Source organism: Gymnodraco acuticeps, unplaced genomic scaffold, assembly GCF_902827175.1.
Source record: "Gymnodraco acuticeps unplaced genomic scaffold, fGymAcu1.1, whole genome shotgun sequence".
Lineage (NCBI taxonomy): Eukaryota > Metazoa > Chordata > Actinopteri > Perciformes > Bathydraconidae > Gymnodraco > Gymnodraco acuticeps.
The window spans coordinates 18,770-35,422 of NW_022991064.1; the positions used below are offsets into that span (position 1 = coordinate 18,770).

Consider the following 16,653-nt stretch of genomic DNA (forward strand, 5'->3'; position numbering starts at 1 on the left):
GTAATTGAAGCAGGAGGATGATCATCACACTCTTCACCCTGCCCATAGAGTTATGTCTGTGCTTCTTTTTTTTAAGTTGGCTAATATGACTTTGAACAAGCTTATCCTCACTTCTGGAACATGATCTTGAACCTCTAAATACTTACCTGCTTTACCTAAAAACACATTAAGCCTCTTTGGAATGCTTCAATGGTTTGTTTATATCGTTTTTTACCGTTACCCTTGGCTTTGAGTTAAAACATACGCTATAAAAGAAGTGGAGGTAGCCACCTATGGGTTTGTGGACGACTTTTTTTAACCACAAGTCGTCCACAACCACAAGAACGGAGAGATAAGCACAACCAACATTCTTATGCCACCAAATTGTTAAATCACATATTGTGAAACGGTCAAAAATGTCTAATTACCTGTCAATCGTAAGGTAGCCTTTTCCTTAATCATACCTTGCTTTATCGTCTGATTTCCTCTGAATTGGAACATAGTTCAAAATCAACTTCAGGCTTTATTGGGAAAGACTTCAAATTAGTGTTTGAGACCATTAACTCATTAGGGAAATGCTTACTTAGCTAATAAATCAAGTAAGAAGTAGGGTCATTTTCTCATACACTTCTCGAGAATCCATCTTCTTTTTGCAAGCAGTGGAGTTGCCCCCTGCTGGCCATTAGAAATAATGCAGGTTTAAGACACTTCTCAAACCTGGGGTGTTTTTCAATGTCGAGGACGCTTCCTTGGTAGGACATGTCTTCCGAGTCACTTCCTTCAGAAGCGAGGCAAGAATCCTTCCTAGCCTCGGAAAACGAAGGATGGTGGAACAGGCTAACAGGTGTGCAGGTGTGCGTCATATGCGAGGCCCCGCCTTAAATGCTGCGTGATTTCCGCCAAAGATTTGGAAATTGTTCCGTGCGCAAAGCATTGTGGGGATTTTAAGACAGTGGAGGATACACATGTGCAGCCTCGAAATGTCTCGCTACGAAGGACGCCGGCCTCGGTAGAATTCCAAGTAGCCTGGACATTGGAACAGTCCTTCAGCGGGACTCGATGACGTAGCATCCTTGAAATAGTGGCTCTGGAGCATCCTTCCTTGACATTGAGAAACACCCCTGAATGTTGCCTCTTGGTTGAGACCACCCCCTTCTGGTGGATATATGTAAGACATTTTCTGCACCATTTATCAAAAGCTTCTTGTCAATTAAGCCAGTAATGGTTAATGAGCCCTGTATCCATGAAAATATGAATCTCATGTTGAATGAGATACAGTCATTACAGACACTCGACATACTAGACATTACATTTATGCTTTTTCACTAAATGTTATACCCTCTTATATTTATATTATTGCAAAAATGGTTATTTCATTGCATTGAGATATTAGCTGTGGCAATCTAAAAACTCAAGCTGTAAGAAAAATACAGTAAAAAAGGCCGCTTTAAACTAGTGGGTTCTAGACCCCTCTAATAATGCAAATAAAGACATCTAAGTGACAGTGACAACTGCATTGATGAACACATGTACAATAACTTATTTATTGACTTGTTTACATTTTTGTACTGCCTTTACTGTTTTGTTCTTGTATTTGTATTTGTATGGTAATGTTGTATTGTTCTGTAAGCGTACTGTTCTATGTAGCATAGGTCACATTTGTTGTCACTTTATATAGTATATATTCAACGTTTTTAGCTTGTATTGTCAAATGATATTTGTACTGTCTGTTATGTGGGATTGCACCATTGGGAATGCTTGGAATGTTGCTGTACTCTGTGTAGTGACAATAAAGGAATCTATCTATCTGTTCTATCTATCTATGTGTTAATGCCATATTCACAACTGCAGGAAATTATCATTTTGACTAGGGTTTGTTGGGCTAGCACCAGGCTACAGAGAGTTGTGGTTCGGACTGTGTTCAAACCTTGAGCCCTGTGATTGGTGCCAGCTTCCTGTCAGACGTGAGTGATGGGGTTTGTGATGCAGCCCTCTGTCTCTGTAGGCCACTGCTCTCACTTAACTTTGATTACACTGGCCACAAAGGAAAATGAACACCTCTCTGCTCTCCTGTCGCCCTGCTCTATTCTTTTATCTTTCCCTGCAGAGTTTCAGAGCGGTGGCAATTTCACTTTCACTCTCTGACACAATAAATCGTAGTGTCCTCAGAGGCACTTTGTTGACTCTGAGTGTGTTTGTTTTCTCCCCAGATGAGGTGACAATGGAGGAGGTTGGTCAGGATGCTCAGCTGAGGGCAGGAGAACTCATCATCATCGTTGTGGTGCTCATCATGTGGGCAGGTAATATTCCTCTTCAGCGACACACATTCATCACTGCAGCCCTTTAAGGACTCCACTGTCTCTGGGGCAAATAAGCTCTCTGATTGAGGTCATATGAAGAGACCAACTCAGCCTTAGTCTGATGGTTTGTTTGTGCCATGAAGTGCTTTCAGGATGATGAAAGCTTTTTTTTGTGACCAGCACCAGTTTGAAATAGACAGAAAAGTGTTTTCGGGAGGAAACTGCAATCACAGTTTGAGATTTAGGATGTAATAGACGCTTTTTCTATATTGAAGAAGTAATTTCATAATAAAAACACTTTATTTTAGGTTCTGAGGTTAAACCTTTAGTAGGTTTGTAATTGAAGTAGCTTTTGTTATCTTTAAAGGTCCCCTATTATACTGTTTTTCATCAATATATTATAGGTCTCAGATATATAAAGTGCTGATTCTCTGTCTGTTACTTTAGATGAAAATAAGGAGCCCCTCCCCACTCCCCTCAGAGAGAGATTTGGTTACAAAGAACTCAATGGTGCTCTAGGAGGAGATTCAGGTGATAAGGGGGGGGGGGGTTACCTTGGTTGGCTCATGGTTACACAAGCCAAAACATCGTTATGACATCACAAAGTGGCCAAAATCTGATCAGCTCATTTTCAGACAGGATTTTATAGAAATGGATCAGGACAAAAAGAGAGAGAATCTTTGTTCCTGAAACTTTCAGAGTCTCTTTCCACAGAGGGGACACATGTTGATGTAGAAGAGACATGAAGAAGAGGGGACACATGTTGATGTAGAAGAGACATGAAGAAGAGGGGACACATGTTGATGTAGAAGAGACATGAAGAAGAGGGGACACATGTTGATGTAGAAGAGACATGAAGAAGAGGGGACACATGTTGATGTAGAAGAGACATGAAGAAGAGGGGACACATGTTGATGTAGAAGAGACGTGAAGAAGAGGGGACACATGTTGATGTAGAAGAGACATGGAGAAGAGGGGACACATGTTGATGTAGAAGAGACATGAAGAAGAGGGGACACATGTTGATGTAGAAGAGACATGAAGAAGAGGGGACACATGTTGATGTAGAAGAGACATGAAGAAGAGGGGACACATGTTGATGTAGAAGAGACATGAAGAAGAGGGGACACATGTTGATGTATAAAAGACATGCACAAGTCTTTTATACATCAACATGTATAAAAGACATGCACAAGTGGGTTTTGCATAATAGGTGACCTTTAAATGTCTATAAAATTGCCTTTACATTTTAATTGTTAGAGACAGTGTAGGATTTGGTTGCATCCAGTGTAGCAGTTTCCCCCGAGGCTCCCTCCTCCTGTTACAACACTGCGTTAATAAGCCTCAAAGTGCAAAACCGTGGTATCATTCAGGACCTTCACCTCAGTCAGTGGCTTCTCCTAGCGTAAAACTACTTTAGTAATTATGCGCAACATCATCTGGGCAGCGTCTCTTGGAACTATGGTGGTCATTAGACAACATACCGAAGCAAAATACCCGTTCTAGAACAAAAGATTGGTTTGGTTTGTCTGTCATGAGCCACAAAAACGTATTCACAGCCCCTGCCATCAGTGCAACATACAGTAGACCTAAAGAAAGAAAGAAATTATAGTGCCATAAAAAATAGTGCTAGTGATACAATCGTGAATGTATTGATGAAATAAGTAAACTATGTACATGTAAGAGAGAAAAACATGTTGACGTCAGATGGATGACTTTCTGTTAAAACCAACATCCAGAGATATCCGGGACCTCCATCTAGAGTGCAAATAAATAAAAAAGTGAAGTCACATTTCTATCATTCAAAGACTCAAAGGTTTTATTGTCATATGCACAAAGCTACAGAGTAGAAATGGCAATGAAATTCTTCTGACCTGAGCTCCTCCAACAATGCAACATATAATAAAACACAAAAATACAAAAGACTACATCATGATATTCAATAAACTGTTTGTTGCATCAGTATCCTGCATCAAGATAAAGGACTGAGGTTGCTTATTATCACAGCCTCCCAGTCATTATCTGTGCTGAAGTTCTGCTTGTGTGCAACATAGCACTGTTTTACAGATGCACACGGCTGTGTAAAATATCTTCCAACCAACTAAACAAAGTTTAATGAGATACAAATATGGCCTGAATACTGTATGTTGCCGATACAGTAAGAACAAGCAGGCTGGATCCCCTTTGCCTATTACCCACGAGAGCACGAGAGGCTGAGAATCAAAGAGAGTTGGAGGGAAAAGGAGGGCAGGGGGATGAAAAGGACTGAAAATGAAGAAGGTGAATTGGGTTTTAATTGGGCCCATGAGGCTTTCTGGGGGATATCACAGTGAGATATCCCATCCTAGCCCTGGGTGCGATCAGATGAATGGAGGCTGATATAAGCAGAACAGACCAGACTGAAGCCCGTTCCTCCCACTTCTCCACCGTCATGAATTAATCTCTTTCTTATTTTTTCTGTGCTTGTTATCTATCTCTCTTCGCATCTATCTCCCCCTTGAATCTTCTTCACTGAAGGCAGGCCTCACATGGCTATCTAGTCATCGAGTTCATATCTTCGTGTGTGTGTTTCACCCTATTCATATCTCTCGCTTCAGTTTGGTCTGCTTTATTGACATTTCAAAGACGGTTGAATAAATGGAGAATTACAAGAACACCTAATCACCTCCTACACCTCTTAATGGAAGATGTGTTGCTTTGTATCAAGGTGAATAGGGCTGGAAATAAGGTTTTTCGTGTGTTCACCGAAATGGGGACACAATAATTCAACAGAGAACCATTTTAGATTTTCCAAATGTTATCAGTCAGAATTTATCACTTTTTTTTATAGAAAAGGTACTGCAGCATAGTAGCTTTAATTACTGTTAAAATTGGCAAATATTTCCATTCTTACTTGCTTGTTCTGGGGCTTTTCGAATTAAAATATTTTAATGCTGTCAAAATTATCGCGTTAACGGCGGTAATTAATTTTTTGAATTAATTGCATTAAAATATTTAACGTATTTAACGCATGTGCAGAATGGCCCGCCCCATACATCCCACCAGTGGCAGCGCCAGGGTATGGCTGGGGTAGGCTACACCCATACCAAGAAATTGCTTAGCCCCACCATGAAAAATGATGTTAAAGTAAGCAAAATAAAGTCCGCCAACTCGCGCCGAAAATTGCACAGACAGCAGTTAGTAAGATTGATTTCAGTAGCCACTTGTCTGGAAATACCGAAGACCAGAAACGGTTTTTAAAACTTGTGTCACGTAGTGATCGTCTTCTCAATAGAACATCTTTGATAATGTCTTCTGGCCAATCAGAATCAAGATAACGGCGTGGTGTTGTTGCAGGAAGTCCCGACGGAGAATACTTTTGCTGTAGTACAGGGGTGCACATAACTGGTACGCAGGTTATGTGCGTAATCTGAAATGCGTACCAGCACTTGTGTCACAAAGCGCATTTGCGTACCGACGTACTTGTGAAGCTTTTCCAGAAGGCGGTTAGATCACCGGACGACAGAGTCGGTCTCCGTGTGCACAGACAGGGCTGCTGTTAACGCCGGTCTGTACAACGGAATTGTGCCAAAACTACGCCAACCGGCTGCGGAGGGAGACTCCCCCCCCCCTTCACTGGAGAACTGTGCTAAAACAGCTGATCACAACGTTCACACTCTGTGGTCACGAAGTACTCCACTAGCCCCCCCCCGTCGATGAATTAAGACCCCACGGTATGATGATTGATAGGTGCTCTCTTTCATTTTGACACACAGATTTTTTTTACAATAAACATATATATATATATATATATATCCGCCTTCTTTCATTTATCTTTCCATTCCCACAACAATATACATAAAGAAATGGCATATTTTGGACATAGTTCGAATGGTGATTCATCATGATTAATTATTTTTTAAGCTGTGATTAATCTGATTAAAAATTGTAATCGTTTGACAGCCCTAAAATAAATATAAGTACGTATCCCAAACTAGTCATAACTTAACATGACAAACCATCGTCATTTGTTGCTCGTTACATACCGACGCTTGTTAGTACACTCTTTTTATGCACGGTTTGATTATGATGTCCATTTGTCTACCAGGGGTGATAGTCCTGTTTTGTCGCCAGTACGACATCATCAAAGACAACGAGCCCAACAACAACAAGGACAAAGCCAAGAACTCCTCAGAGTGCAGTACTCCAGAGCACCCACGGGGTGGAATACTGCGCAGCAACGTCTGAGACCAGCAGAGCCTTGTGCAATAACCGACTCCTCCAACCTCAGGACAGGTGAGGAATGACCTTCTAATAGCCTCAGACAAAGGACTTGTCTCTATTCTTGTCTTGTTTGATCTCAGTGCTGCATTTGATACTATCAACCATGACATCCTATTGCAAAGACTAGAGCACTTAGTTGGCATAAAGGGAACTGCTTTAGGCTTAGATCTATCTGAACAGTCTCAGTTTGTATGTGTCAACAATGAATCTTCCATGCAAACTAAAGTTAGCCATGGAGTGCCACAGGGCTCAGTGCTTGGACCTATGTTGTTCACATTATAACCAACAATACAAAGAGTACTAGCTAATTAGAAGGAAGTGCCACATGCTTTTCTTTGTTGCAGCAAAACTATATATTTTCAGGGCAATGGGCGTTTGAGGTTAACAGGCTGTCAGAAAAAAAGCATTTGAGCCAATGGGGTTTGGTGTTTCAGAATAATGGGCTGTCTTAAAAATGGGTAGAGCTCTAAACTTAAGCATATGTGTAGCATTCACGTAGCCATGAAGCATATATTTGAAACTCTGAGACGCTTTTTGTTTTAAAACGAGTCCACTATATACAATATGTACGTTGGAGAAAGACTTGTCAGCCAACTCACAGACTAGTTAATTAGCTAGCTATACAGATGATACCGATCTGCTAATGACAGTAATTTCCACCGAAGGAATGGTAGTCCTCACCTGGAAATGAAAAGCCTGATTTTGTCTCTGCTTGAAATCATGAACCCATTGTTTTTCGAAAAATAATCAAATGTGGAGGAGTCAATATGCCACCATTACCATCCTGTACTGCTGATTCTGGAGTGCTGAAATGGGAAGTAGGTCTAGCTACGTAAATGGAACAGGGTTCACCTAACAGGTCATTTTGTAATAATACATTTTAAAGGTCTCCTATTATACTGTTTTTCATCAATATATTATAGGCTCAGATATATACAAAACATGTCTCTGAAGTGTTTGGCTCCAAACACCAAACAGATCATTGCAGCATTACCCATAATCCTCTCTGTTTCAGCCCTGTTTCAAAAGTGCTGATTCTCTGTCTGTTACTTTAGATGAAAATAAGGAGCCCCTCCCCACGCCCCTCTGAGAGAGATTTGGTTACAAAGAACTCAATGGTGCTCTAGGAGGAGATTCAGGTGATAAGGGGGGGTTACCTTGGTTGGTGATTGGCTAATGGTTACACAAGACAAAACATCGTTATGACATCATAAAGTGGCCAAAATCTGATCAGCTCATTTTCAGACAGGTTTTTATAGAAATGGATCAAAAAGAGAGAGAATCTTTGTTCCTGAGACTTTCAGAGTCTCTTTACACAGAGGATTGATGTAGAAGAGACATGAACAAGTGGATTTTGCATAATAGGTGACCTTTAAGATGTTTCTAATTGTATGTACTTTTCTTTCCAGTCTTCACTATATTGGAACTTTTACTGTACTTTGTCTCTCATCAAGTTCAGTCAATGTGTTTCCTCCAGACCCTGAGACCAACAGAAAGCCATCGTACTGAAGCACAGACAAACCATTACAGAAACTCTTCCTTTACATAATGAAGAACTCTTCCGAAACAATGGACACACATGTGAACAGTCAGAGATGAAACAGAAGAGGGCAAACCTACATTTACATTTGTTGTGAGTGACGAAAACTGGACTGCAGCCTAATCTGGTCGATATAGACACATACAAATGACTGTCAAAGCATGGAGGGGATGTATTTTCCTATAAACAAGAACTGCTTGATTCAAACGTTCTGGTTACTTTTCATCAGTGGCATCGAATCCCAGAAGTGGATCATCAATCATGGAAGTCTGGTTGTTGTTTTTTTGGCTTCAAAGGTCAGACATGGCAGAACAGTGGGAACACCTGAATAAGATGGTTGAGGTAAAAGTCAGCACACAACATCAATACTTTTTCTATCCTTCTATCTACATTCCTTCCTTCTTGTCTTAACAGCTCTTTGTGTGGCAGCCCATCTATCTCCCTGTCTTTCTTTGATTGTCTCTAATAGGTCCAGTGATGTTTGGTGCTCCTGCTAATGTGATTGTTTGAGCCCTCACAATCCCAGTTTAATACGGTATAATTATGTTATTTGGTCAGAAATATTGCACGTTGAGTCTTGTCTCCTGCCTTGCATCATCAGTTAAATGATACTTACTTTCTGATAGGTAACCTTAACACCTTGTCACTTTGTTTTTTTAAATCTCACCATACTGTCCTTATATGAGTTGGATGACACTGTCTGAATACATCCATAATTCAGATAAAGTTCAAGGCTTGAACAGGCAATCTTTCATCACAGTCTTGTCTCATTTCAAATACAAATTGTACAACTTCCATGTTTTGAAATCCATAAGTTAACCTCAGTGTCAATCTTTGAGCTTTCCTTTTTGTTCATCACTGCATTTTCAGCACCATATGTAGGATGTGCAAGGATTTGAGACATCATTTATAATGAAATATACACAAAGTTTGGCTGAGTTTTTATTGTGGTTGGCCTGAAACCAGCATGGAAACCAGACTGTAGGAGAATACTGATAATCCACTGAGTTTTGCGACTGTTTTATAATGTAAACCATTTTCTCTGAGACCCCTTCTGAATCTTTAATTAACATGCAATGCTGTGAAGAGATAGAGGGAAACACATTCAATTAGCCGTCCAATCAAAACTGTTATGAATGTGTAGTCAACAAGCTAATAGATTAAATCTTATATTTCACATCCAATGTTGATATCCCATATTTTCCTTCTTGTCAAAATCGTATGAAAAGATCAATTAATTTATGCCACAGAACAACTTAATATTGAAAGACAGAGCCACGCATTTTTGGTTTTGGTCTTTTCATGGAGTTTGTTGACAAAAACTTAAACATGGCAACCTAATATATCGAAGCAAAAACAAATGGATATCATTACTATGTGCGGCACATTCTGACACCCTATTATTAAAGGATAAATCATTGCATAGTTACCACCTCATTGAGGATTTTATGTGAAGTACTAAAGGAATTTGTCAGGATTATTCAGCTGAAGATAAAGCTTCATTATCTTTTTGTGGGCTTCCTGTTCAATTACGATGTGTTATGCACATAATTGCAATTTATTGGACCCTAACCCCTGCAGAGTTCACTAAGAAATCAGACAGAGAAATGCTGCAAAGCTGAACTCAGCATACTTGCTGCCAAATTAGAGATAATGAGCAAATGTCTGAATGCCTCGCTGCGTGATGACTGCTAATCATCACTGCACACACATATTCACTCACAGGGTTTTACATACTGCGTTGTGTATTTAAATACCGGCCTGTGCAGAAAGAGACAGCCATTACTTTCCCATCTCAATCATCAGCTCTGCCAACACACGAACCCTCTGCCCTGACATCCATGTTTCACTCTGTCCCTTCTAAAGCTGCCTTTCTTTCCTCCTCCATCCCTCCTCCGCTCTGTTTCACATTTATGACTTTCGCCATCCTCTGTTGCAATGCTCTATTTCTCATGTATCACTCTAGCCTTCCTGGTTTCCTCACTTCTAGCTTCCCTCTCCCCTGTTTCTCATTATATCTGCCCTCAGACTCCCGTTAGTCTCCCTTTTCCTCTCCGCATCACCTCTTCTCCCTTGCGTTCGACTTCGATCCACTTTCCATCCCTAATTTGTCACCTCTTGGGATGGCTTGAACGGACACTTCTCCCCATAAACAAGTGAGGGGAAATAGACAGAATGGAGGAGAATGAAATAATTGATTAAAGAAAGCTGACAGGAAAGGTAGAGATATAATAGGACAGGAAAAAGGACCACTTTATCTACACTATTAATAAGAACATAAATAAAAGGAACAGGAATTGTCAGGTGTAAAGAGGACACATCATTGAGCATTTGAGAGATAGTTAAAGCTGTGTGTATAGGGTTTGTACTATTCAGCTTTGGACATTTGGCTTTTAAAGATTGGTGTCTTTAGTTGCATGTCTTTTATTACTATATCATGTAATGAGCCCTCATTGCATATTTAAGATAAGATAAGACGGAGGTTTATTTATCCCCGTGGGAAAATATATAGTTTATTCAGCATTCAACACTTTAAGAGGGTTATTATTATTTAAGTCACCTTGAAACATTGAAAAGTCAGTCAGACAGCATTTTTAATCTTAAAGATCTTATGTTAGTTTAAGTAGCTAGCCGAAGCTAATACAATATGCAAGAGATTAAGAAAACAATGACATACTGTATCCTTTAGGTGTTCAACAAAGCACATTTTGTGGCCGCACCCAAACACAAATGACTATTCAGCCTGGTGCTAAGTTAATCTTAAAGATAGAGTGAAAGTGAAAAAAATAAACCAATTAATTCACACAACAATCAGTGGAATAAAAACGCATCTCAAAGAAAAGGAGAATGATGAAGTGTGTCTGAGGTAGTGTATAAACTAACGCTGGTAGAAGAGAGATCCAATCTGACGTAACAGGAACAATGAACCTGCACATAAACAAAGGAGGCGTATATGAAACGTTGACAGAAGTGGGGCATCATCACTTGGCCTGTAGTGCACAGCAGAATAAAAAAAACACACGCGTCAAACAAAGTAGACTGGAGATTTGATGTCAAGGTTTTTTAAAGGGGAGTGTAGCTGGTGTCTTTTAGGAAGTGGAGTTTGAGTTGATGTCCGCACAGATGGACCAGGTAAAAGCAGCAAAAGACTCCAGTCAGCAAGTGTTTCCTCATCGCTGTGAAGTGTCTAGTCTCCTTCTGTCGTGAGGAAGAGAGCCGGACAAGGACCAGATTGCCGTTGCGCAGATGTTGCCAAGAAGAACACTTTCCTCATTAAAGTTACATAAACTGTCTTTTCCATTCTTCAACTCCATCATTTACAGCAGGTGAAGGTAAACTCCATTCAGCTTCAAAAACCTACCCATGCATTTCCTGGCAACGAATTTGGGGGGAAATTATCCGAACATTTCTGTGATTATCCACCTGGTAATCTGGGGTTAGAAAGGAGGGTTTGACTTGACCTTCTCTATCTATTTTTTTCATTCTTGACACAAATATATCTGTCACTCTTCACATCACAAAGTGCAACAATGGTAATGTCTTCCAGGAGAACTCACACCATTGAGTGAAGCCTTTCTGAACAACTCTGACCACTTTTGATTGTGTTACGTCATCAGACAGCATGATGTACAGATGAGTTTGATAGTGTATATCCCAGCCTCATTTACTCATTTAATTACACACATTGGTAACTGTGCTTGATCGCCAAATCCAGTTGAATGCAAATTAGGCTAGGAGTGTCCTTTTGCAGTCTTTGAGTTAATCGCTTGGTTCATGACCTCTGAGTCACAGCACACATCTTTTGTTTGCTTCTAACAGGTCTGGTTGGCAGTTGACCGATTAGAGTTTGTTGCAGTAATAAATAAAGCTAGAATTGTGAAAAGAATAGTGAAAGGATGAGGAGATTATTGAACATGTTGGTGTTAGTCAATTGTCCATTGTCAAGTTGAACGATTGATGGGTTAGGGTTAAGGCCCTGACACACCAAACTGACACCAAAGAACACGTCCCGACGGACCCGATTGTTGTGTCACTTCACGTCTCCTGCGTCTTGGCCAAAAAGTCGCACTGGAACACACCGCAAATACTTCAGCCGACTTCCAAGTAGCTCGTACGCACTGCGCATGCGTGAGTGGCAATAACTCTCCTTACCAGCAGGCGGCGGTAGTGTGTATTCTTAATTCAAAAGAGGCAACCGGAAGACAGACTGCGTGATAACTGAGAGAAGAAGAACAGACTGCGTGATATAAACAAACAACAAATAGTTCCATTTTCACTCTCGTCCATCACAGACTGTTTCACATAACGACTTATAATCGAAAACATGTTTAGTGCGGTGCTGGAAAATGAAAAATAATAGCCGTCTGTGTGTGCCTTCTTCACTTCCGTTTCGCTTCTCAATCACTGATTCGCTAAGCTGAACAGCGAATCAGAGTGATTTCTTTGGCCGACAGCCTCCCGATTCAACATGTTGAACATGTTGAATCGGGAGCAGAAGGTGTCGGCACGGCTGAAAAGACACGATGGTGCTGGACACACCAATCTGAGTAAGGCGACAGGACGCTCATCGACGGCCAGACATCTATCGACGGACGAAATCGGCCCGGTGTGTCCGGGCCTTTAGGGTTCGGCAAATCAGTCTTATTATCGGGCTGGATTTTAAGTTAATACTTTCACCATCATCTGAGAACTCCAGGGTCGGTATAACGTGATTTGGGTGCAGACATAAGTATTCCCCTTATTTCTTCTTGTGACTTCATTATGCTACAGATGGTAGTGTCTTTCTAGAAAGAGATACACTCCAGAAAAAAGCAAACAGAACAATTATGCTCAACTGAAGAGGACTTTCGTAAGACTTGCTGTCCCTCAATCAACGTTAATGCCACCTTTATAAATTCAATGCCAAACCTCAACCCTTTGCTAAAGTTTTGCTAATTGCAGGTTACTATCTAGACTTGATGAGACTTGAGACTAACCACATCCAGAATTTCGTTTTGTTTCGAAGAGCAATTTCCTCAAATGACAAGAGTTTGACAAGCAACAAGCACATAACTCAAAAGGTCGGACTGATCCTTTCACTGCTGATGTCACCCTCCTTGTTTTGCGTCTGCATCCTCTCTTATCATCTGGAATCAGAATGACTTTGTTCTCTCTTTTGTTGATTGATCAAAGGAAACAAGCGCTGTTGATCAACTTTCCAAAGACATGACAAGGTGAACTTGTCATATGGGTTACCAGCATCGTTCTGATAAAGTGGGTGATAAAAGTATGAATGTGCTCAATAACTGTAATACTATTGAATCTAAAGTTGTAATACCTCCTGTATCGGTTAAATCTAAGCACATACACACGCTTAAACACTCAATGCATTCAGGCTGGCTGCCGTCCAAAATGACACATAGGGGGAAGCAGCAGAAGGCAGAAGGGTCCAGACAGATCTGTCTCTTTCTATCTGAGACGGCAGGATGCGACTCGACAGCTGCTCAAGGTGAACATCCAATGAGGCATCTGCTAATATTGAGCCTGAGACAGGGAGAGAGACCTTAAGACAGAAAGAGAGAAGGGAAGATGAGTCAGAGGGAATACAAATAGAGTTGGCGGTCATGGAGACATTGATTTTTTTAAGTTGAGGTGTAAGTGAAACCGTCTGGGCACAGTGAGTCCAAATAGGGGTTCATAATTATAGCAAATGTGTAAGTAATATAGACATTAATGTATTGGAAGAAATTCAAACTATTACAGACATGAAATTTATCACTATGACTCCCCTGAAAATGATGTTTCTCTTCAATGAAACTGCATTGTCAATTATCTTTGGATTTAATGGATATTGTTTACCGGATTTGACGCCTCGTAAAAAGTGTCTACGTGACGAGGAAGTCATGTTGCAGACTAGAGTTTGTGTCTCATGTCAAACCAAAAGTGAATGTAACTTAAATGACGTACCAAATGTATTTATTTAAAGCCAAACAATGTCATATTACTAAACTAAACAAAGAAGTTGTGTGGTGTTTGGTGTTTTCCTAACCCTAACCTATGTCAACCATGTGTTTGAAACTATCTCGAAAGAAAATGTGTTTTCCTTGAAACGTAATTGAGAATGCAGTTTGGTGGTAGAGAGGGAAATAAAAATAATTATTTCATCAATAACTCTGAACTTTGTAACTGAAGGCATCTTTCAATGATATGTTTAAGTTATTAGCTCCCCTACTCTTCAAAGCTTGGGTTAAGGTCTCTCCAAAGTAAGAGTATTTAACTTGTATTGATGTTTTAGGCACTCAATCATTGAATTCTTAACATAAAAAGTAAATCAGACCCACCATAATCCCTTGAACCTCTCACACACCCCAAACTGTAACCAAACCCATGCTTTCTTAATCGTCATGTGCCAATTGAAGACTTTAAAAGTGGTTATCGTCATCTCATTCACCTTGGTTTGCCTGTAGTGTGGATGACTGGACGAGTGACTATTGAGAGCCTTGAATATTCACCCTAAGGTCCTATACATAGTAAACAATAGGGCCGTTTACTTATGGCATATATTTGTCCTTGATGTCAAAGCAAATAACCAAGAAGCATGGATTTACAGCAGAATAATGGAGTCAGTGTTTTATGTACAATCATGACGTCTGTGTTTGAACCATTTTGATGTTCATGGGATAAAACCTGTTCATGAGGGCTAGCATGACTCTATTGCTATTGTTCACACCCATGGTATATATGCTATTTCTATGAAAATATAAATGTCTAATTATGTATTAACACATGAAATAAAGTAAATATTTTCAATGCACCATTTATGTGTCTTGGTGTTCACTATACCATCCATGAACTCTGGAGTTACCCTTTGTTTTTGTGACATTATGACATGTATTTTGTATTGATGCTAGGCATTTATGATTAGATGTTCAATAGATCAGCTATTCAACAGAAAATCAATCCATAACTATTTAGATTTTAGACTAATTTAAACACATGGCTCGTTAAATAGTTGTTTTAAAGGTTTCAGTCCTAGTTGAAGATGTTGAAATGTTCATTTTTTAAGAGCATTTAAAGCAGGGGTGTCAAACTCAAGGCCCGGGGGCCAAATCTGGCCCACACCTTCATTTTATGTGGCCCACAAGACCTTGCAAAGAATATAATATGTTTATTATAAGGTTACGTGCCGCTTTACATGAGCACGTTGCCCATAAACTACATATCCCACAATGCATCTCATTTTGTGAGATGCCACTGAAGAGACTTGCAATTATTTCCCCTATACTTCGGCTTTCAGACGTAGTTAATTATGAAGTTATTACCATATCTGATAATAATCCAATGCAGAGGAAATATTGTAAAATAATACATTATTTTATATATATTATATATTTATATAAGTATTTTTATATAGTCATAAAGTTAATTACCACCGGCCCTTTGAGTGCAACCATATTCTAATGTGGCCCACGATGAAATTGAGTTTGACACCCCGGATTTAAAGGGTTTAATATCCATGTTGGATTTAACAATTAACTTGGACACAACAGCTGACAATCTCAACACAAGGTTCATTTCATAGAAAGAATCAAGATCTTTATCTTAAGTAAAAGAAGCAATAGCACAAATACTACTGTATTCAATATTGTACTTGAGGAAAAGTACCACAATATTAGCTTGTTGCATCCGCAGGGCATTTAGGGCACATTTGCAATTACAGCTGAGTTCCTGCTACAGTAATATTCTCTTCGAAGTTTAACAACGTTCAACTCAATTTGATTAATTTGCTACAACAATGGAAGAAAATGTTTTTGTATTCACCCATTAGCTTGCTTACAAGGGGAGTAAATAGGAGGCAAATGTTAATTTCATGCATTATTAGTTTTACGTCTGATCTGCAAATCAGGGAATCAGCACTTCGATCCCAGCTCCTGACAACATGTGGAAGTGTCCTCTGGCAAGACAATCAATCCCAAATTGCTCCTGTAGGAATGTTTACGGTATAATAGAGCGTGTGTAAGTCACTTTAGATATAATAATCAGCTTAATAATGTGTAATGTTTGTAAGTAATGATGGCAAAACCTTAGAAATGTTTGCAAATGTTTTAAAAAGAGAAAACAAAAAGATCCCTTTGATATAGAGATTCAGACCATTTGCTTTAACACAGGTGCCACCCTGATTTGAGCCCACCTGTGGACAATTTAATTGATTTGACATGATTAGTAAAGTGCCAACACCTTTCCATATAAGGTTTCACAGATGGCAATGCACATTAGAGCAGAGACCCAGCCATGAGGTGAAAGGAAATGCCTGCAGAGCTGAGAGACAGGATAAAGCCCAGATCAGACAGAAATGAACGACACCACAATGCTAATCAGGGTGTGTGTGTTCAGACCTGGCCTCCAGTATATGGGGCGTGACAAGGTTAGATTGTGAAAGATGTGGCCCAGGCCTTCAAACTGAAGACTGGTTTATGAGGCTGGATCAGCAGCTGCCGTGCATCAATATAATAACCCCTAACACACACACACACACACACACACACACACACACACAAACACACACACACACACACACACACACACACCATG

At 39.9% G+C, this 16,653-nt stretch overlaps 1 protein-coding gene across 1 annotated transcript in view; it reads left to right on the forward strand.

The window, feature by feature from the left end:
- LOC117559959 (fibronectin type III domain-containing protein 5-like) overlaps positions 1–10,887 on the forward strand; it is a 29,631-nt gene extending 18,744 nt beyond the window's left edge. Inside the window, 3 exon segments of the mRNA XM_034236695.1 lie at positions 2,190–2,279; positions 6,367–6,554; positions 7,952–10,887. Coding sequence (XP_034092586.1) covers positions 2,190–2,279; positions 6,367–6,506 — 230 coding nt within the window. The 3' untranslated portion in view covers positions 6,507–6,554; positions 7,952–10,887.
- The last annotated feature ends 5,766 nt before the right edge of the window (positions 10,888–16,653 follow it).